The 27,235-nt window shown below is 40.2% G+C and overlaps 2 protein-coding genes across 15 annotated transcripts in view; one reads left to right on the plus strand and one right to left on the minus strand.

Moving 5' to 3' along the window:
* The window catches only part of PLCZ1 (phospholipase C zeta 1), a 74,070-nt gene extending 56,868 nt beyond the window's left edge, over positions 1–17,202 (minus strand). For 9 of the 14 annotated variants that reach the window (XM_070048471.1, XM_070048476.1, XM_070048479.1 and 6 more), the window contains exons 1-3: positions 17,074–17,202; positions 16,498–16,649; positions 15,010–15,142 (exon numbers count right to left, since the gene is read on the minus strand). In XM_070048471.1, coding sequence (XP_069904572.1) covers positions 15,010–15,142; positions 16,498–16,559 — 195 coding nt within the window. In that variant the 5' untranslated portion in view covers positions 16,560–16,649; positions 17,074–17,202. Of the gene's footprint in view, positions 1–15,009; positions 15,145–16,495; positions 16,650–17,073 lie in introns of those variants that run through there. The other 5 variants (XM_070048472.1, XM_070048470.1, XM_070048473.1 and 2 more) reach the window with 5 other exon arrangements.
* A 66-nt stretch (positions 17,203–17,268) lies between these two features.
* CAPZA3 (capping actin protein of muscle Z-line subunit alpha 3) lies at positions 17,269–18,325 on the plus strand. The gene has a single exon (XM_002712738.5). It carries the CDS (start codon positions 17,409–17,411, stop codon positions 18,306–18,308), a length of 900 nt encoding a protein of 299 aa, XP_002712784.1. The 5' UTR covers positions 17,269–17,408; the 3' UTR covers positions 18,309–18,325.
* Positions 18,326–27,235: the final 8,910 nt, after the last annotated feature.

Below are 27,235 nucleotides of genomic sequence, written 5' to 3' on the forward strand. Positions count from 1 at the left end.
CCTCAACAAGGAAGCATGTATTGAAGGAACATCGTGTTGTGGTGAAAAGCTGACAGAATTCGTAGACAACTAGGGCAAACATTGTATCCCAAACTGCAGCCTGCCGGAGACTTGCACAAATTGAGCTTCATATTCTGCAACTGAAAAAATGGGCATACAGGGTACCATGTCATCAGACTGTTGTGAAGATGAAGAAAAACAGGAAATGGTAACTCTAAACACTAACGTATTATGTGTTGTGTATGTCTGATTCCCTGAAATCATATTGCATAGTGTCACATCTTTAGACAATTTTGCCAATAAAAATCACACCATTGTACAAGCCATTGAGCGTAACAGCAGACCAATATGCTGGAAATGGCCTCAACATTTCATTAGGAAAAGTTCTGTGGTTACCATGGAGTTTGGTATAAAGGAATTCAAGGTGCACTCTGAGGGGAGGTGTGGTAAGCAGGTTAACACGAGGCTTGGGACACCTGCATCCCCTATCAAATTGCCTGTCGAGTCCCTGTTACTCTGCCTTCTGATGCAGCTCCTTCCTAATGCACCTGGAAAGCAAAAGAGGATGGCTCAAGCAGCAGTCTGGGCTGGGAACCAGATGTGAAGAGCTCCGGGCCAGTTCAAAGAGGCAGACCAGTGCCTGCCCATTCAGCAACTAGAAGCAGCAGGGACTGGAATAAACACACGGGAATGAGATGGAGACAAATGTGGGAGAAAAGCTGGGGTCTCTGGTTGTCAGGCAGATGTTGGGTCTCCCAAGCCTACTCCATAACAATGGTACCTTCATGTTATATAATATCAAAGTAATTCATGCACTTTAGCAATTATCATTACGATAGTAAACCGACATGGTTCAGCTTATTGCTTTTTATCTATGGATTTTGAGGTTCACGAAAGTAGATGCTTTAGAATTAAAATAATTTTATTTTAGCTTCATCCATTCTTAATGTGTTGTAAGATCTTAAGCAAGTCAAAGTGTGCCTGTAATTCCTGAAACTTTTTGTTACATATGTTACATAAAGTAAAAGTTATGGTCCTACTGAATAGCAGTATGCAATGAAATACATATTATCTGCTGAGTAATGGAAGTTCGATGGCTTTCAAGCCAGGAAAAGCCTGGTCATTTGAAATATCCCGTGGCAATTTGTTGTGCTGTGTTTTCCCAAAAGATCACCCTCTGACCTAGATGATGCTGGAAAGAATGGGAGCTGTGAAATCCAAAGAAAATGCCAAATATGCAAATCATTGCTTAAATATCAACACCAAATAAGAATAAAGAGTCAAAAATTAAACAAATTACTGGAGCTGGTGTTGTGACACTGCAGGTTTAGCTGCCATCTGTGAGCCCAGAATCTCCTATCAGACTGACAGTTCAAGTCCCAGCTACAGTTTCCAATCCATCTCCCTGCTAATGCTTCTGAAAAAGCAATGGAAGATGATTCAAATACTTGGGCCCCTGCCACTCACATGGGAGACCCAAATGGAGTTCCAGGCTCTTGAACTTGGCCTGGCCCAGCTCTGACTGTTACAGGCATTTGTGGAGTGAACCAGCAAAAAGAAGACTGAATCTCTGTCTCTCTGGGTTTCAAATACATAAAAGAAGCCTTCAAAAAACTAATCAGGGCCAACACTGTGATATAGCAGGTAAAGCTGCTGCCTACAGTGCTGGCATCCCATATAGCCACCAGTTCTAGTCCTGGCTGCTCTGCTTCCCATCCATCTCTCTGCTATGACCTGGGAAAGCAGCGGAAGATGGTCCAAGCATCTGGGCCCCTTGCACCGGTGAGGGAGACCCAGAAGAAGCTCCTGGCTCCTGGCTTCAGATGGACCCAGCTCTGGCCATTGCAGTCATCTGGGGAGAGAACCAGCAGATGGAAGATGTCTTTCTCTCTGCCTCTTCCTCTCTGTAACTCTGCCTTTCAAATAAATATATTAAATAAATCTTTAAAAAATTAAAGTACCAAAAAAAAAAACCCACATAGAATAGTACAGGTTGTCTCTGAAGATGATCTTAGTAGAAAGAGAACATGAAAAAAGAAAGCAATAATGTAAATAATGATGGCGAAGAAAGGCAGGACAAATGAACAGAGAAGCATGAACAGGGGAATCTGGAAGAAGAGAAGCAATGAGCAATAAAGATTCAAATACGGGTGCTGAGGAATACAACAGTAGCTGAGATTTGCTCCCAGGTCCACAGGCGTGTGGAAGATCAGAACTGAATTAACTCCACAACTACACAGGGGAGCAATATAAACAGTTTCACAAATTAACATTAAATATGTGGAAATAAAGTTTGAAAAATGTAAATCTGCTCATTCCAATTTTCCCTAAACTTTTAGTGCATCTCTGTCTGAAACAAAACCCCAGGGGGTGAGCATTTTTGGCATAGATGTTAAGATGCCACTTGAGATACCCAAATCCTGTATTAGTGTCTGGGTTCAAGTCCCAGCTCCACTTCTGATTCCAGCTTCCTGCTGTGAACCCTGGGAGGCAGCAAATTATGGCTCAAGTGCTTGAGTCCCTGCTACCCACGTGAGAAACTTGGATGGAGATCCAAGCCCCAACTATTGCAGACATTTGTAGGTAAAAAAAAAAAATCTGTGTGTGTGTGTGTGTGTGTGTGTGTATGTATCCCTGTGGGATCCATGCGCTTTAAGGTGTCATTGGTGGTCCCTGCCCTTATCCTTTCCCTCCTCACCTCTGTCACTTCGGGTGCCTTGCATTTGGTACCAAGCTCTCTCTCTTGCTGTGGTACAGGCTAGTCTGTCTGGAATCCCTCCATTTGGTTTATAACTTGCTAGTTTCTACAAATCTTTGAAATGTATCACCTCCTCTAGAAATCTTCTCTAGATCCATCTGCATCTATTCCCCAGGCTGCACAAGATACCCTTCCTCTGGCTTCCTAGAAGACTCTGCAGCTTCTCCTCTCATAGGGTTTATTAACCTGGAATTAATGTCGGTTTCTATGTCCCTTCTGGAACTGCCTCAATCAGGTAGCTTGTCAGTGGCTGCTTGTAATCCTCATTACCTTGAAAAGGGGCCTGACCAAAGGTATTGAGAATGGGGTCCACCATGTAAACAATTTTATGAATCTGTTGGAATATGTGTGTTTAAGCAACAATTATGTAAAAGAGTTACATTTTTCCCTAGACCCAGGTAGAATAGGCAAAGATATTCTAAAATACATCTTACAGAAAATATGCACATTTTCAGGTTCCACCTCTGTGTACATACTAATGCTTTTTTAAAAAAAAAAAAAGATTTATTTATTTATTTGAAAGAGTTACACAGAGAAAGGGAGGAGGAGGGGGAGGGGGAGAAAGAGAAAGCAGGAGGGAGGAGATAGGGAGGGGGAAAGGGGGAGGGGGTGGGGGAGGGGGGGAGAGAGAGAGAGCACGAGAGCGAGCAATCTTCCCTCTGCTGGTTCACTCCCCCGATGACATAACATCCAGAGCTGGGCCAGGTCAAAGCCAGACCCAGGAGCTTCTTCCAAGTCTCCTACATAGATGGCAGGAGTCCAAACACTTGGGCCATCATTTGCTTTTCACTTTTCCCAGGCGATTAGCAGGAAGCTGGATCAGAAGAGGAGGTGGATTTGGACCAGTGCTCATATGGAATACAGGCATCTCAGGCATTTTCACTGGCCCCTATACTTCTGCTTATTAAAACATTAAACAAATTACTTAAACGTGCAACATAAAATAAGAGTAATAAAACCATTTTTCTTCTATCTAAAAAAATGTTCCTTCATTGGTTATTTCTTGGAAGGCTTTAGAAAAAATACATTTTCAAAGAACGCATTTAATGTGTAGTTTACTTTAGAAACATATCTTTTATGAGACTATGAACACCACCTTCTTTTTACTCTCAATGCCTAATACTGTACCACCCCAGAGTAGGAAAGCATAATGATTATATGTTTAAATGAGCAGTTAAATAAATTAGGATAAAGGAACATATTAAAATGATTCTATTGATGTCATAATGATAGTACATTTTCAGAAAACAGAATGACTGCTTTTCATGGTGTCACCATTTTCCACTGTGCACTTTGCTAGAAGAAATACAAAATGCTATTTAAACATAATGATGTCATGAGGAAATGATTTATCAAAACACAGAATTTACACTTAACATAAAATGCAGCATTTTAAAGTGAGTTCTAAAATTATACTAAAAATAAAACATTGAAAATATATTCTAGGAAATTTTATGAATGTCATTTTCTTTTTTCCAAAACTGACACAAGTTTCAACTGTATAGCAAGGCTGCCTTCATCCTTTCCTAGTAAATGGGTCACAGATTGAGTATCCCTTCTCTGACATGCTTAGAAAGAGAACTGCTTCAGAATTTGGATTTTGGGGGATCATTTGCATATAAATAATGAGATATCTTGGGGATGGGACCCAAGTCTATGCATGAAATTCATCTATATTTCATATACACCTTGAGAACACGGACTGATGGTAATTTTACTCAGTATTTTTAGTATGCCTGGGTTTTGACTGTGACCCATCACATGAGATCATGATTGTAATTTCTATTTTTGAATCACATTGGTGCCCCAAAAGTTTCCTATTTGGGAGCAGTTCAGATTTTTGATTTTTACATCAGGGGTGGTCAACTTAAACTGTATTAGCTACTAAGGATGCAAAGGTCATTCTCCTTGCAAACTTAGAATCTATATTTAAAAAAGCAGACATGAAAGTGCTATAAGGTACAATAATTTAAACTTCCATGGGAGACAGACAGTTGGACAATTTTTCCTGGAGAGTCAAGAGAGTTCATAGAAAAAGTGATTCAAGAGCTAAATCCTCAAAGATGAAAAGTAAGATGTTTGTGTGAAAGTGGAGGAAAGGGGTTCATTCTTGCTGGGAGCAGAGTAACTGGATGCACAAAGGTATGAAACACAAGACTGTAGTTAGAGGGGTTGTTAATGCAACCGTGGTGAGCAATAAGGCAAGAGTCACAGCTGGATCCTGAAGCTCCCTGAATACCACTCTGAAGAGCCTAGACTTCATTGAAAACAAGCAAAATTGATTTTTGTTTGAGAAGCATAATTTTTCAGCTTTGTAGAAGATGTTGGAATCAAGTGCAAAGAAACCAGTCTGGAGGGCTTTCCAAACTCTACTGTACATGTGAGTTACCTATGGACCTGCTGGCATGTCGTCAGCTTCAGGGTCTGGGCTCTGCCTTCCCCACAAGCTCCTGAGGACGCCAAAGATACTGGTTTGAGAATCACACTTTGTGCGCCAAGTACACAGTTTGAGGGCTATTGACTTGGTGTAGCAAGAATAGAGACCTTAAAATATTTGAGAATTTGACCTGGAGAAGAGTTAAGAGTTTAGGAACCTCTCAGATTTTTAGCTTGGATAACTGAGAGGATTTTCATTACCAAGAAAAGGAGAAATGACAGTTTTGAGGGGAAAATAAGTCCAATTTTGAACATAATAAACGTTAAGTATCTCTGGGGCATTCAAACCAAGATAGCCAGCAGGCAATTGGTGGGGATTGGGATGTGGGAGAGGAATGTCTTGCTCAAGAAAACACAAAGGGGTTCAGCACTGCAGTGCGATGGATTAAGCCTCTGCTCAGACACAAGCATCCCAGACTGGTTTGAGTCCTGGCTACTCCACTTCCAATCCAAGCCTCTGATAATGTGCCTGGCAATGTAGTACAAGATGGCCCAAGTACTTGGGCCCCTGCCACTCAGGTGGGAGACCCAGAGAGGAGGTCCAGGCTCATGGCTTCAGCCCAACCCAACCCAGGCCATTGTGAGCATTTATGGCAGTGAACCAGAGGGGTAGAAGATCTCTGTCTCTCCTTGTCTCTAATTCCATCTTGAAAATAAATAAAAAAATCTAGAAAGAAAGAAGTGGGGAGAGAGAGAAAATAGACACAGTAACAATTTTTGGGTCAGACAGATGCAGACATGAATTCCCTTTACAATGTGAAATAACAAAAAATTACATCAACATTCTGATCTTCAATAACCTTATTCATAAAAAGCAGGTGAGAATAACTTCCTTGGGTGTTTCTTAATATATGCAAAAAACTAATCCATGCCTAGAATGTTGGCAGACAGTGAACCAATGGCAGAACTTATATGGCTTTATCCTGCAACAGGGAAAACATGAAACTTGTTCCTGTTAAAGGAACTTACGTAACTGAGAGTCCATAAGACTGCTCAGGAAGAGCTTCTTGAATGAACTGGAAAGAATTAGCTTTAAGAGCAAATGGGGCCGGCGCCACGGCTCACTAGGCTAATCCTCCGCTTTGCAGCGCCGCCACACCAGGTTCTAGTACCAGTCAGGGCGCCGGATTCTGTCCCGGTTGCCCCTCTTCCAGGCCAGCTCTCTGCTGTGGTCAGGGAGTGCAGTGGAGGATGGCCCAAGTCCTTGGGCCCTGCACCCCATGGGAGACCAGGAGAAGCACCTGGCTCCTGCCTTCGGATCAGCACGGTGCACTGGCCGCAGCGCGCCGGCCGCGGCGGCCATTGGAGGGTGAACCAATGGCAAAGGAAGACCTTTCTCTCTGTCTCTCTCTCTCACTGTCCACCACTCTGCCTGTAAAAAAAAAAAAAAAAAAAGAAGAAGAGCAAATGGAAGGATTGGTCAAAGGGCAAACAGAGAAAGAATGGTCCAAGGTTTTCAAAGAAAATTATGAGAGTGCTGTTATAGAAGTTAGAACAGAGAGAACTTTCATAGAGAGGGATAAATAAAAGCTGAGCCAGTGGATATAGTGTTTTAGAGTTTTCCAAGACAGGGATAAATGCAAAATTGTCTGCAATGGAGCAGTGAAAAATGGAGAAAGAAATGCAAAGGATTTTTTTAAAGTTTATCTGCTAAAAGGAAGAATGTAATATTTAGAAGAGAATATGGTGCTATCTAATTTCTTAGTTGAAGCTTTCTAAAATTTTTCATTGTCAGGGTCAGCTATTTGGCAGTGGTTAAGTCACTGGTTGGAACACCTACACCCCATTTTGGAGTACCTGATTAGGATCTCTGCTTCCCTGATCTGATCCAGCTTCTTGTTAATGTGCACCCTGGGAAGGCGGCAGATGATGGCTGAACTATACTGAGCCCTGCCACCCATGTGGCAGATGAAGATTAAGTTCTAGGTTCCTTACTTTGGCCTGATCCAGACCTGGCTGTTGTGGGAATGTGGGGAATAAGCTAGTGGGTAGAAGGATCTCTCTCTCTCTCTCTCTCTCTCTCTCTCTCTCTCTCTCCCTTTCAAATAAAATGAAAATAATTTTTTAAAAACTTTATATTGTGGAGGTCCAACTAATATAGGGAACTAGACACTTGAGATGAAACCAAACAGAGTATAAGTGATTAAATTGATGGCAGGCTGCAAATTTGCTGAGCATAGGAAGTAGAGGAATAATCCACCTCTCTTTGGCTTTTACCTTACAATCCAGTCTTCGCTGATGCCAGTGTATTTATCTTAACATATGTAATATTTCTCTATTCAAACAATGGCTATGCAATGCCTCACAAAGGAAATCTGAATGCCATGGTCTACCACCCAAGGTTTTCATTGGCCATAAGCGGCTTTTGCAGCTACCTCTCAACACTTCCCTTCATGCTTGCTGTACTGCAGTTATGTCTGATTACTTGTTATTCTTTAAGATCTCCTTGCATGCATTGCACACACTGCTTCTCATTCCTCAAGGTCAAGTAAGAATGCCTGCTCCACCATGACATCTCCCATAAAAGTCAAAGTCTCTTCTCAGATTCTCTGTTAGAATTACCTGTGTGATTTATTATAAGCTATTTAGAAAATAGCAATTTCTGCATTCCTTTTTCTCTCTCTTAAAAGAGAAAATGCAGTTCACTTTTTACAACCCACAGTTTTCAACACAGTGGCATAGTATTATAGATTCAATAATTGCTGTTAACTGCTTAGAGAATATGAAGATTTTAGGTATGTTTAATAATAACAAATTTCTGAAAGGAATTAAAGAAATACCTCTTTATACTCAACGAACTATTGAAAGTACAACAGGAGGCTAGGCATATGTATTAAAATGACATGTAATATTTCCTATAAAATATTTTAAATGTTAGAAGTTAGACTATTGTAAAATTGCAAGATAAAGGAAGTAAAGACTTTTTAGTAAAGCAATTAAAAAACACTCTTAGAAAATTGCTGTTCAATCTGTGACTTAATAATTAATTTTATAGAAAGAAGTTCAAAATACAGTGCCATGATCATAAAGCTATATGTTCTTTACTCAAATTTACAATAAAAACTCACCTTATTGGAAAATAGATACATGTCAGAATTTATGTCAGCTCCTTAGGAAGCTAATATATGTGAGTTGTTTTCTATAATTTTTTGAACAATCAAAACTGACAAAAATTCACCTAATATTTAATTGAGTATCTACTTTTGTCATGCCTTGTACAAGGTACATTTGTACATATCTTATTTAATATTTAGAACAATTCTTTGAGATAATTATATTACAGATAAAGAAATTTGCTCAGAGAGATTTTTGACTTGCTAAGTACTATACAGCTAGAATCTATCAGAGTCCAGAATCTCAACGCTGAGACAACTTGAAGATTCTGGTCACCACAGTAAGATTCTAACTAAAGGTATACTCCATAAATCCTGGAAAGATCAACCAAAAGAATGAAGTAAAAACAAAAAAGTTGAATGTTTAAGAAGCTTAATCTTTAGCTATCCACAAAATTCAGTCAGCCAATAACCTACCTCTAAGCACTCTATTTAGCAGAACTTTATTCCTTTAAAGCCAAGTTAGCCTAAAGCAACCAAATATCTACTAGAGGGCCTAGAATTGTTTTAACAAATGAAATAATATCATAATCATCAACCTTGTTTATATGCACAATTTTTGATTCTAAAGTACATGGGATCATTTTAAAGAAAATATTGGGATTATTTTAAGCAAACTCTGCTCCTCTAAATTTTAGAATTAATACTGTTGTCATAGCCACTCCAGAATGACTTTTTCTTAACAAAATAGACCTGCAGGACTGCCCATGTCTAAATAATCTTAAATTTCAATTAGTGAGCAATTTCTATACTTCTACTGCTGCTGACTGAGCATTCTACCAGGGTACTCTAAAATGTTCCAGGAAAATGGATTGAAAAGTTTATTTAGGTTCAAAAAGCTTTGAAATCCATGCATAGTTTTTCATAGTACCCATTTTCCATCAGCATTCTTTCAGGACTCTTTGTAAGCATGAATTTAAGAATGCTTCTTTGAAGAAAAAAAAGAACATCTTTTAATTTCATTTTTCTTGAACCTTTTGAAGTACCTTTGTATAAAATACTTTTAAATATGGCATGACAGGGCCAGAGCAGTGGCACAGCAGGTTAACGCCCTGGCATGAGGAGCCAGCTTCCCATATAGGTGCCGGTTTGAGACCCGGCTGCTCTGCTTCCAGTTCAGCTCTCTGCTGTGGCCAGGGGAAGCAGTAGAAGATGGTCCAAGTCCTTGGGCCCGTGCACCCACGTGGGAGACCCAGAGGAAGCTCCTGGCTCCTAGTTTTGGATCTGCGCAGCTCTGGCCATTGCGGCCGTCTGGGAAGTGAACCATCGGATGGAAGACTTCTCTCTCTCTGTCTCTCCTCTCTCTGTGTAACTCTGACTTTCAAATAAATAAATAAATCTTTTAAAAAAATATGGCATGTAGCCGGCACCGCGGCTCACTAGGCTAATCCTCCGCCTTGCGGCGCCGGCACACCAGGTTCTAGTCCCGGTCGGGGCACCGGATTCTGTCCCGGTTGCCCCTCTTCCAGGCCAGCTCTCTGCTGTGGCCCGGGAGTGCAGTGGAGGATGGCCCAAGTGCTTGGGCCCTGCACCCATGGGAGACCAGGATAAGTACCTGGCTCCTGCCATCGGATCAGCACGGTGCGCCGGCTGCAGCGCGCCGGCCGCGGCAGCCATTGGAGGGCGAACCAACGGCAAAGGAAGACCTTTCTCTCTGTCTCTCTCACCGTCCACTATGCCTGTCAAAAAAATAAAAAAAAAGATGATGCAAATTTAAAAATAAATAAATATGGCATGTGTTTTATTCAGTTGTACTTCAGATGCCACTATCATGAAGAAAATTCAAAGCAACCCAAAAACAACAGATACCATCTACTTTTCATGTTTGATGATTTCAATGTATTACTGCTTCTATATTGTGTTGAATATGAATTTTATTAAATCCAAAAATGCATAACTGTGTCTTCCTTTTGGACATACCAGTGGGAGGGAAATCCTACACGTTAAGATCTTTCACAAAACTTGTGTGCTTCAGATGTGGTATTAGATAAGAAACCACTAAAATTTTGAAAGCTCACAATAGTATAGACTACTTAGATTCACAGAAATACTGTGAAATTTTATCATTTATTGCTGTCTCCTGAGAATTAGAGCCTTTCTTTGTTGAACCTCCCTTTTGTGGATTGTAAACTTAGGTACTCAGAGATGCGGTTGTTGAAAGATGCTTTTCTACAGAGCTTCTGTGTTTCTACCCACTGCTTCTCTTCAGGGCTAGCTTTTCAAGGATGTTTGTATAGCAAACAGCATTCATAAAGATACCATCTCCCTCCAAAGGAAAAAGCAGATTCGTCTAGAGCCTAAAATGCCAATAACAACCTCTAGGAAAATATCAGACAGTCCTCTACTGCTCATTGTAAAAGACCAAGGCCCCAGGAGCCTGAGGTCCATCTCCTGTAACAAAGTCCACTTGCTGTGTCTCCTGATGTTCTTCATATCACACTGGGGGAACTTGGGCCTGGAGAAATGGCCACAAAACACTAATACTCTGGCGACCATTATCTCTAAGAGGAGTAACAAGCTGTGCTTTTCCTCTTATCCACAAGCCTGCCTCTGCCAGCATTCAGGATACTATAGCAGGTTAATTTGTTAAGTTACCAGACGCCAGTTTCTGTTCATGATAACAACTGGAGCACACATTGTGTTATCCGGATACTCACTTTCAGAAACACACCTGTATTCAGCATTGCTGTGTCCCTAACTATCTAGCTTGGCCAGTAGTCCAGCATTTTTTACTTGATAATCCAAGAAATTTGTCACCTTCTAGAAACAAAACTCAGTTAAAACACTTGATTTTTTTCTGACTTGGTTTGTGACCTCAATTATCTAACAGCAGAATTGAGACAGGTGCCCCTCCTACCAGTTTTTCTTTAAGCAAAGAGAATTTTTGGCATGATTTTCTCCTTTGGTGAAAGTGAAAGAAAACATTTCTTCAGACTACTTCCTCTCTCTTGATTATTTAAAATGTTTTCAAGTTTTGAACCTGAGCGGAAGAAGAGGAAGTGTCCAATCCACTGACTCAGCCACCAGATGCCTGCAATGACCAGGGTGTCAAAGTCAGGACACAGAAACTCAATCCAGGTCTCCCACGTGGGTGGCAAGGACCAGAATACTTGAGCCGTCACTGCTGCATCCCAAGTTTCACATCATCAAGAAGCTAAAGTGAGGAGCCAGAGGTGGGCATCAAACCCAAGCACTCCAATATGAAATGAAGGTGTCTTAACCATTAGACGACATACCTGCTCCCTCTTTCTGACCTTTTTAAACCATTTTATTGAGATATACTTGGTAGCCTTTGTTTTTCTTGTCTGTGTTTTGCTGTCAAATTTATGAAATCATTGCCAAGATCAATGTCAAGAAATTTTGTGCTATTTTTTCTCCAATGACTTAAACTTTCAGGTGTGACCTCTAAGCCTTTTGAGTTGATTGTTGTGTTTGATCTGAGAAACAAGTCCAACTTAATTCTTTCACATGTGGATATCCAGTTTTTCTAATACCATTTATCCTTTTGCCATGATATATTCTTAGCATCTCTATCAAAGATGAATTGCCTGTATATGCATAGGTATATTTCTCAGCTCTCTATTCCATTCCATTGCTGTATGTATCTGTTTTTATGTCCATATTATACTGTTTTGAATCTGCACTTATTAAATACATTTTGAAATAAGAACTTGTGATACCACCAAGTGTATTCTTTTTAAAAGTTATTTTGGCTACTCTGCATGTTTTGTTGTTGTTGAAGCTGAATTTTAAGATCATATTTTCTATTTCTATTAAAACTTTCATGGAAGAGCGAGAAGACAGAGACGCCACTTGGTCCAGCAGCTAAGATGGCAATTAAGGTGCCTGTGTCCCATATAGGAGTACCTGGCTTTGAGTCCCAGCTCTACTCCCAATTCCAGCTTCCTGCTAATGCATACCTTGGGAGGCAGCAGTGATATCTTAAGTAGTTGTGTCCCTGCAACCCCAATAGAAGACCTGCATTGACTTTCCAGCTCCCAGCTTCAACCTGCCCTAGTCCTAGATCTTGTGGCCATTTGGAAATAAATCATCAAATGAGAAGATTCTCTTTATCTTTCTCCAGCTTCCTTTTAAATAAATAAATAAATGCCATTGGGTTTTGATAGGGATTGCACTAAATCTATAATTACCTTCAAAGGCATGGAAGTATGAACATGGGATATCTTTCCATTTACTTGTGTCTTAAACTTTTTTCTCAATGTTTTATAGTTTTAGTGTACAAGGTACAAGGGTTTCTTTGGTTAACTTTATACCTAAGTATTTTATTTTTCATGCTAACATAAGAGAGATTATTTTCTTGATTTTTTTGTTCATTATTACCGTATACAAGCACAACTGATTTTTTCATATGGATTTTGTATCCTGCTATTTTACTAACTTTGTTTAAAAATTTCTAATAGCTTCTGGCAAAGTCTTTAGAGTTGTCTATGTATAATATCATGCCATCTGTAGATAAGCATAATTTTTACTTCTGCCTTTTCATATGGATGACTTTTACTTCTTTTTCTTAACTGGTTTGGCTAGTGCTCCCAGGACTATGCTTAATAGAAGTAGTCATGGCATACTTGCCCTGTTCTATTCTCGGAAGAAAATCTTTCAGTTTTTCACCATTAAATATGACATTAGCTGTGGCCTATTCAAAGATGGCCTTTACTTTATTGAGGTAAGTTCTTTCCACACTTGAAGTAGTGAGTATTTTTGTTTGGATGGTTTTTTTAAATCATGAAACACCATAGAATTTTGTCAAATGCTTTTTCTGCATTTTTGAAATTATTTATATTAATAAAAAGGGGACAAACTTCAAATACATCATATGTGCTATTTTAAGAAACATAATGATACTTCCTACCTTACCCTTCCCCCTCCCTCATTCCCACCCTTCCCTTTTTGTCTAATTTTCCTTTAATTTTTATAATGACACACTTATGATTTTCTTTATAGCCACAAGCCTAACCCTCCACTAAACACAGAATTCTACAAGTAGTAAGGAGACAAGCCATTGTTCTGCAAGAGTATAGACAAGGACTATAAAAAAAAAAGAACCAAATTTCAGAATGTCAATTTAGCTCACATACAACTTTTGCATTATTCTAGGATCATGTGATTTTTATTTTTTAATATGGTATATCAAAATGAACCATCCTCTCATGCCAGATATAGATCCCATTTGGTCATAGTGTATGAGCTACTTAAAGTGCCATTAGATTCAGCTTGCTACTACCTTATCAAGAAATTTTGCCGCTATGTTTATCAGTAACATCAACCTGAAGTTTTCTTGTGGTGTCCTTGTTTAGCTTTCATATTAGGATGATGCTGGCCTTACAAAATGACATTGGAAATATTTCTTCTTCCATTTTCTGAATAAGGATTGGCATTAAATAGTCTTTAAATGTTTGGTAGAATTCACTGTGGGGAGCAACTCGGACTAGACTAAGTTACTGGAATTAAGACTTATTCTATGAATCTGCTCTCCCACAATATGGCGCTGGGAGAAGAGGAAACAGCTTCTTCTACACAGCTGCCTCCAGTTCAACCAATAAACTGTAGGACCTGATTGGAGGAGAGCAGCGTACTCGGCGTGTGGGTAGCAGAGTTGGGATTGGTGGAAGAGGACTATAAAGGAGGAGAGAGACAACATGCACCAGGAACATCTATCTGAAGGAACACCTGAGCAGCCCCCGAGAGAGCCGGCCGGCGATGTGCCGCTCCCCCACGGAAGTGGGGAAAGTGGCAGGGGGAACCGCCCTTCCACGGAGGTGGAAGGGTCGGTAGCCAACCCGGGAAGAACCAGCAGCAAACCCGGGGAGGGCCGAGCAGACGAAAGAACAGCGCAGGGTCCTGTGTCGTTCCTCCACAAAGATGGGGAGCGACATTCACTTGTGAACTCATTTGGTCCTGGGTTTTTCTTTATTAGAGGTGTACTACTTATTTGTGAGACTGATTGCTAATCCAATCATCTTACTTGTTCTCAATATATCCAAGTTTTCTATTTCTTCTTAATTCAGCCTTGGCAGGTTGTATGTTTGTGGGAAGCTCTTCTTTCTTTTAGGTTGTCCAGATTGCTGGGATTCTAGTTATTACTAATAGTAACATCTTTTTATTTCTGCAGGACCAATTATAAAGTATCTTTCTTTCATTTCTGATCTTGAGTCTTCTCTCTTTTTTGCATAGTCATATATAGGGTTTGTGTTTTTTTAATCTTTTCAAAAACAAAACAAGAAACTCTTCCTTTCTTTTCTTTTTTTTCTATTTTAATTTTTAAATCATAATCTTCATTACTCCTTTCCTCTGGTAGCTTTGGGTTTAGTTTCTTCTCTCACGCCTTCTGTAAATCACTAACATTCCATCAGTTTACCATTTCATCATTTATATTATTTTGATAATTATACAACCAATCCTAAATTCCTATATGCTGTATTTCTATGTACCCAGGAAATTATTCTAAGTCAGTAGCCTGATTTTATTTCAAATTTTATTAACAAACTGTCTATTATCTTCTACCTAAGTTCTCTTCATCTTGATTGTGAGCATAATTAGCATAATTAGTTCCTTTTATCCTTAAGAGACTAATTTTTCATATGTATTTTCTATAGAAAGCATCCGAGTAGCTATTAACATTTACTTAAATTGTATTAAATTCTTTCCAGGGTGAGGTACAGAGGGGGTAAATATCATTCTCACCTTAAAAATATGTTTCACATGAATATAACTGCATCGAATATCTAATTTTTCAAGTAACTTATGAGCTTTTTCTACAGTAATTTTTCCACCTCTGAAGTCATCCTGAATCTTCGACAAAAACCATGTATGAAGCATAAAAATGTTAAGGAAATTCTCACACTTTTCATTGGGTACTGAAAATTTTTAAAGGAATACTTCATCTGTTTTCAATGTACTATCTTTTTATTTTTAAAATGATAGTCTATCTTGTGCTTAAAGTTAATAATAAAATAACTGTGTGATAAAGAATATTTAAAACAAAATTAATTGTTACTATGCTGCAATAAATGTAAGAAAAGGTATAGCACAATAAAATATAGAAGAATAAAATGTAAAAATTGAGAAACAGAATTAATACTAGAGAAATATGTGAAAACATTATTACAATCTTCAGCCTGAAGGCACGTATATGGGAGGCAGCTGGTCTTAAATGTCCAGCCCCGCTCCTCATGTCATCTCTCAGCTTCAGATCCCTCAGCCAGAAAAATGGATAAATTAATATTCAATTTGAGGTAGGTAGAAACTCTACATGAGTCCATATAAGCTAATTGATTACAGTTCCCACTATTGAGTGCCCAATATATAGTAACCATGATTGATATAATTATTACTACATTAGTCAAAAGTTCAGTTATACACATGTCCCAAAAAGGCAATATTTAAGTGCCATCAAAAATATTTAAGAAGGGGCTAGTGCTGTGGCTAATGGGCTAGGCTTCCACCTGAGACACTGGCATCCCATTTGGGCCCCAATTTGTGTCGCAGCTGCTCCTCTTCCCATATAGCTCTCTGCTAATGGTTTGGGAAAGCAGTAGAAGATGGTCCAAGTCCTGGGGCCCCTGCACCCACGTGGGAGACCTGGAAGAAGCTCCTGGCTTCAGATTGGCCCAGCTCTGGCTGCTACAGCTATCTGGGGAGTTAATCAGCTGATGCAAGACCTTTCTCTCTCTCTCTCTCTCTCTCTATCTCACTCTCACTCTCACTCTCTAACTCTACCTCTCAAATAAATACATGTATTTTTAAAATATTTTTAAAATCACAGAGAGTGTATATTATGATGAGATAGAAAGCTAAAATAATTAAATTTACATACAAGTTTACATATGCACAGATAACCTACAAAAATCTAAGACAGTTCATTTTGAAAAACTAAAAATGCAATGAAATAATATGACAATCTATAAAATCATTAAATATATACCTTAAAATTGTTCAAAATTCTATTTAGTTTCATAATGTTATTACTAATGAGAAAACTTTAAATTCAACGGGTATGACTTAATATGACAAAGTTTGCATTCTTACAAAGACAAGTCAGAAATATCAGGAAAAAGAGAAGTTCAGGACATATGTGGAAGGAACAGATCATACTTAAATGAGAGAAGCTTATGTTCCAGATGCTTCAGAGGGGTAAATCAAGAAAAAGAAGAAAGACAAAGAAAAGGATATTTTGTGTCCATATTTTCAAGAACTGCTGTGCCAGTTCTCTTCGTTTCCAACTCTGCCTTCATTTGATATGGTCACAGGTCTTGGATAAATTAACTTGGCTCATCTGCAAGAGAGGAATTTCTTGATAGTCAACTGTTGCCACTGTCACCAATCTAGGGAGGAAGCAGAGAAAACGCAATAGTTTGCTGTCTTAGGTCTTTGAAGCAAGCTCATCCTTAAACCCCACTGAAAGGCACAAAATGTAGTCCCTGCTCTCTACTCCGCACTTGAAACTTGTTGGCTTCTTGCTTATGTTCCGACCACTCCAAAGCCACAGTGTTTATAGGTGCAGCACTGCTGTCTGGCATTCTTCCACGACCTGCCAATGTATCTCGTTTTATCTGCACCATTTTGTTTAACACCATCAAACTCTTTATCATAATGTGCTTCCAGTGGGGTTGGGCAGCTATTCAGAGGACCGGAGTAAAATCAATGCCACTGTCATTGCTGGAGTTGCACATATGGTCAAACACTCTCCTAAAACTCCAGGCTGCTGCTCTAAATCCCTGACAGCATATAATGCACACAGAGACCCACCATTTTAGAAGAAATCTGTTCAGGAGGCTAAGTTCTTAAAATCTTCAAAATATCACTGCTTGGCTGGGCACCACACTATCAGGTGACAGGCATTTTTTTTTTCCTTTGGTCTGAACAACCATTATGATATCATCAAAAATTCAACACCTCATAAAGAAAGCTTCTTTATGACTTCATCAGGAAACTTAGCTTCCCAGGTCACCTGTTTTCATGGTTGGACATAAGAATCTTAAGCTTGAATGTTTAACACCTTGATGGGAAGCTGTCTCATGGAATGTTTTCTCATCCTTTGAAGACTGTTGATTTCAGAAGCTTTGCTTCTGTGGCAACCAAACATGGCACTTAGCGTTCTGAGTAGGAAGGAGAAAGAAAGAGTAATTCGCAGACTGTTGATACAGGCTCCGCCAGGGGAATTTGTAAATGCCTTTGATGATCTCTGTCTGCTCATCCGAGATGAAAAACTGATGCACCATCAAGGTGAGTGTGCAGGACACCAGCATTGCCAAAAATACTCCGTCCCGCTCAGCATTGATGGGAACGCAGTACTCCTGTCCCACCACAACGTCATTGGGGACTACCGATTTTTTGACTATCAAAGCAAACTTTCTTTCAAATTTGACCTGCTTCAAAACCAGCTGAAAGACATCCAAAGTCACGGGATCATTCGTAATGAGACAGAGTACCTGAGAACTGTTGTTTTGTGTGCCTTGAAACTGTATGTGAATGATCACTATCCAACAGGAAACTGTAACGTACTGAGGAAAACCATCAAGAGTAAGGAATTCTTGATAGCTTGCATTGAGGATCACAACTATGAAACAGGAGACTGCTGGAATGGCCTTTGGAAATCTAAATGGATTTTCCAAGTAAATCCATTTCTAACCCAAGTAACAGGAAGAATCTTCGTGCAAGCTCACTACTTCAGGTGTGTCAACCTTCATGTGGAAATTTCCAAAGATCTCAAAGAAAGCTTGGAAGTGGTTAACCAAGCACAACTGGCTCTAAGTTTTGCAAGGCTTGTGGAAGAACAAGAGAATAAATTTCAAGCTGCCGTCTTAGAAGAATTACAGGAGTTATCAAATGAGGCCCTGCGAAGAATTCTTCGAAGGGATCTTCCAGTGACCCGCACTCTTATTGACTGGCAGAGGATACTCTCTGACCTGAATCTGGTGATGTATCCTAAACTAGGATATGTCATTTATTCCAGAAGTGTTCTGTGCAACTGGATAATATAAAGGATTGCTCCTGGTAATTGTCTAGACCTCGTGTGCTTGTTTCTGTTTGATGGTTATTTTCCCAAAGGTGGGCAGAGTCTACATGTACTTATTCCATGGTGAATGCAAGTTTAAGGAGGGATAAGTTTAAGAATTGATTTTATTCGGAAAATATTTACTAACCAGATAAGAAAGGGTGGAGTAGATATATTTCACAACGGTGATGATCATAAAGGCCAAGACCAGATATATTTGTTAGAACCTAAAATAGCTTCATAGAATGTGGCATCCAGAAATGTTATACAGGTGGCCAGGGTTAGGCTATGCATTGCTGTATGTGTGTATCTGTGTGTGTGTGTGTGTGTGTGTGTGTAGGAATGATTTTTGACTTTCTTTGGAACTGAAACAGACATGCAATGTTTCAGGTGGCCAGGATTAGGCTATCTACTGCTTTGGGGTGGGCAAGTGTGCAGAGAGGAGTGAGTGTTGACTTTATTTGGAACTGCCAAGTTATGCAGATGAATATCTCTTCACAAATGATGCTTCACATAATTTGATTTAGTCCCAGGCCAACCCTGAAAGGACTGAGTGCAATAAATGACATCAGGTTTGAATGTACCATTAAATCAATAGACATCAAAAATCTAACTCAGATGAAGTATTATGAGTCAACCTGGCTGTACTGTGTCCTAGTCTTTCCCTCCCCCTCTCAAGAATTCAGTAGTGCTCCCAATCCTTGGCCTTGTTTGATAACTAGCATGGACTTCTAAGTTAACTGAAAAAGACTCACCTCCCATTCCTATATAGTTGAATTCATATGAAGCCATCACTGTAAACTCTTATAAGTGCTTGCTTCATAACCAGCCTTGTGCTAAGTGTTTTGCATGAAATTTATTAGTCTGCTGCTAGTATTTTTCTCCTTTTACTTAAGAAGAACCTAAGATTGTTCGAGCCATCCAGACATATATAGTATCTCATCTGTCCAGGCCACTATTCTGAAACATCATAAATTGGGTAGCTTATAACAACAAAAATGTATCAGTCAGTCTAGAGGCTGGGAGGCCAAGACAGCCTATTTCCTCAAAGTGCTTTCTTGTTGTTTCCTTACATCGTGGGAAGTGCAAAGCAGCTCTTCACAGTCTCTGTTTTAAGGACACCAATCCCATTCATGAGAACTACAACTTCATGACCTTATCACACCCCAAAGCCCCACCTCCTAATACCATACCCGTTAAAAACATGTTTCAACATAGAAATCTGGGGGAGACACAGACATTCAGATCATAGCGTACAGACACATAACCTGAATCTATTGCCATTCTCCAGGGCTTTTCCTTGAGGCCTGCTTCATTAGGAACACAATGAGTTGGGCAAGTATCTCACCTAAAGGATACTCCAGAAGAAATGAAAATGGCAGCTGCTGTATTTTGGGTAAAACATATCACCTGTAGAGTCACCCTATCACCATTCCCAGAGATGATACCACTCTTGTCTGCTCTTTAAATGAGCTCCAAATTTAAAACTCATACAATCAGAATACAGCAGCCAGCAGGCCTCATTCCCCAATTCTGATTTATCTGGGAAGCAAGGTTCTCTGTAATTCAGGTTCATTCATTTCTTCCTCGTAATAAACACTGGAGTAGACAAGATTCCACCACAAACTTCTAAAACTCAAATCTCTCTTCCCCAACTGGTAGCGCTTAAAGAATCTCAGAAGAATTCACCGGGGCATTTTTTTAAAAAAATACAAAGTACCAGGGTTCATCTTCAGATTCTGATTTAGTAGGTTGGAAAACCTACATTTTTTAAAACAAGAACTAGAGGTGACCCTGATGATCTCAGGTCCACATTTTAAAACATATTGCCCTGTCGCTCCCCCTCTTCATGGAGGAATGACACAGGACCCTGCATTGTTCTTTTGCCTGCTCGGCCCTCCCCAGGATTGCTGCTGGTCCTTCCCAGGTTAGCTGCCGATCCTTCCACCTCCGTGGAAGGGCGACTCCCCCTGCCACTTTCCCCACTTCCGCGAGGGAGTGGCACACCGCCGGCCGGCTCTCTCGGGGGCTGCTCAGATGTTATCCGGATGTTCCTGGTGCATGTTGTCTCTCTCCTCCTTTATAGTCCTCTTCCACCAATCCCAACTCTGCTACCCACATGCCGAGCACGCTGCTCTCCTCCAATCAGGAGCAAGATCAGCTCCTGCAGCTCAATCAAATTGGCGAGAGGCAGCTGTGTAGAAGTTGCTTACTCCTCTCCCAGCGCCATATTGTGGGAGAGCAGATGCATAGAATAAGTCTTAATTCCAATAACTTAGTCTAGTCCGAGTTGCTCCCCACATTGCCCCAACCTGAAAATAGCATGTCTCTGCTTTCTATTTACTTACAACCTTTTCATACAAAACCATTGCTCAATGAAGACCATTCCTACTATTTACTGGACTCCCCATGCACAAAACAAAGACAAGTCTCCATTTACCACATAACAAAGGTAAGATAAAACTTCCTAAAGCAACACAAAAAAGAAAATTGCTATCTTAGCACTAAAATATAGTCATCCATCTGATGACTCATTTAGCAAAACTTTGAATTCATATTATGGTTATGTGCATAAGTGTTGAGGTTTTACATCCCTCTGGGAAACGGCTCAATGGTTTATGGACAATTACAGAGGCATTTATCTCCAGTTATAACACAGAACTTTTAGAAATAATATTTATTGATATTGCTGGATATAAAATGTCACATGTATAAATTGAGGAACATGATTAAGGTATAAAGAATTTTGGCCTATTTTCTTCCATCTAATTTTATGAAATTGTTGTAAATATTAAGAATACACAGCATATAAAATGTATATTATTCTTTACATAATGCATGTATCATAAACATTGTCTCATGTCATTATATCCTCCTTGAGCTCATAAATTTAATTATTTACATGATATTCATACAGCATATTCACCATAACAAGACAACTCATTTCTCTATTCATATATAATTTAAGTTTTTAACATTTCATTTCTGTTATAAATTATGTAATAGTGAACCATTATTTGCACACACTATGGATTATTTCTCTTAAATTCCCCAAAATTTTGCATATCAAAAATATGAAGATATTAATGTTCCTCCTACACATTGTCATCTTGCTTTCTAGAAAGAATTTAACAAATTTATAATCTTTTTAGTAGCATTAAGAGAGTGTCCAGCTTACCACAGTAATCTGGACATTAAACACCAATTTTTTTTTTTAATGAGCAACAAACAAAACTTAAAACAACACAAAACCAAAGCAATGCATTCTATTAACTTACAACACATTATACAGAAAGCATTCACACAAGAATATTACTTGGTAGTTATTTTCTTTATATAGAGACTGGCATAGCCAAGAAAATCTAGTTACTACTTATTCCCCGTCACTTATAAGAAACACACATACACACAATTACATCCACATTATGACTATATATACACACATGCCTAGGTATATAAAAACTTACACACAAAGTATCTCCAATCTTGAGAGGCTATTGTGGTATACAATAAAATTAAGATTGATTTGTTTAAAGTCATTCTACCATTCTCTTAACCTAATTCCACTTCCAAAAATAATTCCATTAGAATGTGACCCTGTCTATCCCAAATAGTTCCATTATTGTCTGTCATATGACAGACACTTGAATGAATGAATAAATGAAAAATTTAACAAGCACAACAAAGATGTGATGCATGGAAGGTGTAAGGCCTTGTGAGTTTTATAAACCACCAGTGTTGACTTTTCCTCAGGAACCACACATTCCACTACAGATTCCCAGCACTGAGGTCATTAGTCCTTATTCCAAGGCAGCTGATTACATTCTAAGTTGTTATAAGGTTCCTCCTGCTCCAATGAAAACCTTTGCTCCTTGCTCCAAATGGAAATAGATTTCTCTTGCATTAAATAAGAAAATCAAGTTCCTCAAAAGCCATGTGTTTGTTTAAATTTTAAGATTATCTAAGATTTTCCACCTTTTTCATAGGGGCTGGTTCAGAAGGTGACCTGAGTAGTCCCTTGTGTTCTGTTCAGACATTGTTGAAGGAGGCCTGTGTCCCTCAGCTCTGCTGTTCTTGGACATACACTAACACCTCCTCCAACATGAAGTTAAAGGTAGCTTCCTGGGCCAGCATTGTGGTACCTGTGAGGCTGCCATCTCACATCTCACATCTGAGCAAAAATTTCAGTGGTGGCTGCTCTATCAGACCCTGCTAACGTGCCTGGGAAAGCAGCAGAGCGTGGTCCATATCATCATATCTACATATCACACAATTGGAGAATAGTCAAGCAAACAGGGCTCAGGTTCAAATACTTGGATGTTCTAAATTTTAGAAAGACCTTACCCATAGTTAATTAAATTTTAGTGACTCAGTATAAAAGATTCCAGTTCACTGCAATGCAGCCAAGTTTTTGGCCAGATCTCCTCGATCTTCTCATAAGATCTCTCAGATCCTGCAGCTTGACTTGGGGAATTATAGCAGCTTCTTAGGATTTCCTATGCCCTTACCTAAGGGGCTCCCAGAACACCTTTCCCGAAATTCTAGTGAGCTCTACACCAGCTTTACTTCAGTACTTCAGCCACCAAGCTCTCACTCCTGGTGAGAAATTGTTTTATTCTTTTCTATTAAGACCTATTGTCATTTTTTTAAAGATTTATTTATTTATTTGAAAGGCAGAGTTACAGAGAGGCAGTGGCAGAGGCAGAGAGAGGGAGGGAGGGAGAATGAGAGGAAGAGAGAAAGAGCTCTGGCAACAATAACCAGGGCTAGGCTGATCCGAAGTCAGGAGCCAGGAGCTTCTTCCGGGACTCTCAACTGGGTACAGGGACCCAAGGATTTGGGATATCTACTACTGCTGCTTTCCCAGGTCATAGCAGAGAGCTGGATGGGGAAGTGGAGCAGCCAGGACTCGAACCAGCACCCATGTGGGATGCTGGCACTGCACGTGGTGGCTTTGTCCACTAAGCCACAGCGCCGGTTCCCCTGTTGTCTTTTTCATCATGTGCTTTCACATGTTTCTAAATTCCACTTAAGCTCTACTTCTCCATCTTTGCTTCACAAAGCAAATGATTTCATTTTTTTTTTCATTAAGAAGACACAGGCTTTAGGGGCCAACATTGTGGCATTGCAGGCAAAGTCACTGCCTGCAACACCAGCATCCATGTGTGTGACTGTTTGAGTGCCAGCCGCTCCATTTCCAATCCATCTCCCTGTTAATGCACCTGGGAAGCCAGCACAAGATGGCCCAGGTCCTTGGGCTCCTGAGTCAACATGGGAGACATGGAAGAAACTCCTGGCTCCTGGCTTCAGCCTGACTCAGCCCTGGCCATTGTGGCCATTTGGGGGAGTGAATCAGCAGATGGAAGATCTCTTTCTCTCTGTCTCTCTCTGCCTCTCTCCTCCTCTGTCTGTCTCTCTCTCTCTCTCTCTCTCACACACACACACACACACAGGATTTAAAATAAATAAATAAATCTTTTAAAAAAAATTTTAAAAGACTTTCAAAAAGATCTCTTACAGGGGCTGGCATTGTGGAGTAGCAAGTTGAGCCAATGTTGTGGCATTGCTGGTAAAGTCACTGTTTGCAACACCAGCATCCCATATGTGTGCACCTGAAATTCAGCAGTGAAGCCATCTGGTCCTGGGCTTTTCTTTGTTGGGAGGGTCTTTATTACTGATTCAGTTTCTGTCTTGGTTATGTGTCTGTTTACATTTTCTACGTCCTCATGGCTCAGTTTAGGTAGGTTGTATGTGTTTAGGAATCAATCCATTTCTCTAGGTTTCCTAGTTTGTTGGTATACGGCTCTTTGTAGTAATGTCTGACGATTCATTTTATTTATGTGGTGTCTGTTGTTACATTTCCCATTTTATATGTAATTTTATTGGTTTGGGTCTTCTCTCATTTTTTTGGTTAATAGGGCCAATGGTGTGTCAATTTTGTTTATTTTTTCAAAAAAAAAAAAACCACAGCTCTTCATTTTGCTGATCTTTTGTATTTTTTTTGTTTCATTTTTGTTGGTCTCTTCTCTAATTTTAATTATTTCTTTTCTCCTACTAGTTTTGGGTTTGGTTTGCTGTTGTTTATCTAGATCCATGAGGTATATAGATAGTTCATTTATTTGGTGAATTTCCAGTTTCTTGATGTAGGCACCAATTGCCAGAAACTTTCCCCTTAACACTGCTTTTGCTGTATCCCACACATTTTGGTATGCTGTATTGTCATCCTCATTTGTTTCCATAAATTTTTGATTTCTCTTTTGATTTCTTCTATGATCTGCTGCTCTTCTCCATGTGTTTGCATATGATGTACAGATTCTTGAGTTGTTTATTTCCAGCTTCATTGCATTGTCATCCAAGAAGATGCATGGTATGATTTCATTTTTTTTTTTGAATTTACTGAGACTTGCTTTATGGCCTAGCATATGATCAATCCTAGAGAAAGTTCCATGAACTGGAAAGACAAATATGGCCGGAGCTGTGCTGATCCGAAGCCAGGAGCTTCTTCTGGGGCTTCTACGCAGGTGCAGGAGCCCAAGGACTTGGGCCTTCTTCTACTGCTTTCCCAGACAATAGCAGGGAACTGGATCGGAAGTGGAACAGACAGGTCTCGAACAGGCGCCCATATGGGATGCCGGCACTTTAGGCCAGGGCATTAACCCACTGCACTACAGTGCCAGCCCAAGTTATTATTTCATTAAAAAGGCCTTCTAGGGCCAGTGCTGTGGTGCAGTGAGTTAACAACCTGGCCTGAAGCGCCGGCATCCCATATGGGTGTTGGTTCTAGTCCCAGCTGCTCCTCTTCTGATCCAGCTCTCTGCTATGGCCTGGGAAAGCAGTAGAAGATGGCTCAAGTCCTTGGGCCCCTGCATCCATGTGGGAGACCTGGAAGAAGCTCCTGGCTTCTGGCTCCAGATCGGCACAGCTCCGGCCATTGCGGCCATCTAGAGAGTGATCCAGCAGATGGAAGACCTTTCTCTCTGGCTCTACCTCTCTCTCTGCAACTCTGTCTTTCAAATAAATAAAATAAATCTTTTTTTAAAGGCCTTCTATCCTTTCTCTCTTTCCATGCCTTCCAGAATTCCTAGGATCCATATGTTGGGTCGTTTGATATAATCTTGTAGATCTCCAACTGTGATTTTTAATTTTCTAAATCCTACTTCTTTTATTTGGTCTCACTGTATTATTTCTAGAAATTTGTCTTCTAATTGTGATATCCTTTCTTCTCACTTTTCTATTGTTAAGCCTTTCCATTGCATTTTTATTTGATGTATTGAATTTTTCATTTCTAGTATTTCATTCTGACTTCTCTTTACTATCTCAATTTCTTGGGAGCACTTTTCCTTTAGATCACGAATTTGCTTCCGATTGATTCTAAGTAATCTGATGATTTTCTGAAATTCCTTTTCTGGTATATCCTTGACCTCTTCTTCTGCAGCTTCTACTATTGAAGAGCTGTGGTGTTCCTTTGCTTGGCTCATAGTGTCTTCTTTATTCTTATTCAGGGTTTTTCCTCTGTTTTTCGGCATTTCTGGTTGCTTTTCTCTTTGTGTCTTTGTGCTTGTAGTGAGATTTCCCTCTGCTATGAGCTGCTATGTGTCTGTGCATTGCAGGTGGAAGCATGCAGCCCTGCCTCCTGGAGTCCTACTCATGTCTCCATTGTGATGGTGGTGGGTACAAGAGCTCTGGTGCACTAAGCCCCCCCACCCCCGACTAGGGGCTGGGCTCACTTCTCTCTGGTGCATGAAGTGAGCTCAAGTTTTCAATATGTAAGACTTTTCCTTGTTGTACAGCTTGCATGGCGGAGAGGAAATTACTCTGAAATACTGTGATCCTTGTTCCCAGGTGGGGGCTGTTGTGAGGTGGCCCTTGCAATTGATGGGCATGTGCAAGGGAAGCAAATGCAGTAGCCCCTGCTTGCATTCGAAAATGTAAACAATCAATACAGCTTCTCACAGCGGGCTGCAGGTCCCCTTGGGAGGAATGCGGAGACATAGATGGACAGATGGACGGGGCGTGCCCGACTTCTTTGTTTTTTCCCCTATACCTGCTCTTTCTTCCACTTGGAAATTCAAACACAGTTTACCAGGCTCCCCGACCCGCTGCTATCTGCAGCTCCACAGACTCACATTTTCTTACCTGGTTCGCTGGAGGGTGTGGCTTCCGCCGCTTCCCTTTCTTTTTTGCTCCCTCAGTGTGAACCAGCCCAACCTCTGTTGGATTCCTGGGCTTCTCTGCAGGAATTTCTCACAGCTCTGTTGCCAGTTTGTATCCCCTCTTTTTTTTTTTTTTTTTTTTTTTTTTTTTTTTTTTTGGACAGGCAGAGTGGACAGTGAGAGAGAGGGACAGAGAGAAAGGTCTTCCTTTTTGCCATTGGTTCACCCTCCAATGGCTGCCATGGCCGGCACACCGCGCTGATCCGAAGGCAGGAGCCAGGTGCTTCTCCTGGTCTCCCATGGGGTGCAGGGCCCAAGGACTTGGGCCATCCTCCACTGCACTCCCGGGCCACAGCAGAGAGCTGGCCTGGAAGAGGGGCAACCGGGACAGAATCCGGCGCCCCAACCGGGACTGGAACACGGTGTGCAGGCGCCGCAAGGCGAAGGATTAGCCTAGTGAGCCACGGCGCCGGCCAAGTATCCCCTCTTCTAATTAACTATTTTGCCCTGCATGATGGAACATCCTGTTGCTATACCATCATCTTGGCCTCATCCTTTTTCATTCTTGACTCTACTTTATCTATTTTCTCCTGGCCCTTCCCTATCAGTGAACATGCGGTTTCTCTGTTTCCTTAAAATAAATTCTCTTACAAATTTCTCAAGTCCTTTATGACCAAAACTCTCAAAAGATTATCATACTATTTTGGTTTTCTGCTTCTTTACCACGGAAGTTTTTCCTAAAGAATTAGATTTAATTAAG

Source organism: Oryctolagus cuniculus, chromosome 9 (assembly GCF_964237555.1).
Source record: "Oryctolagus cuniculus chromosome 9, mOryCun1.1, whole genome shotgun sequence".
Lineage (NCBI taxonomy): Eukaryota > Metazoa > Chordata > Mammalia > Lagomorpha > Leporidae > Oryctolagus > Oryctolagus cuniculus.

Bases quoted from the DNA above. Each gene is read 5' to 3' on its own strand.
- CAPZA3 (XM_002712738.5), top strand. From the start codon at position 17,409: ATGGCACTTAGCGTTCTGAGTAGGAAGGAGAAAGAAAGAGTAATTCGC.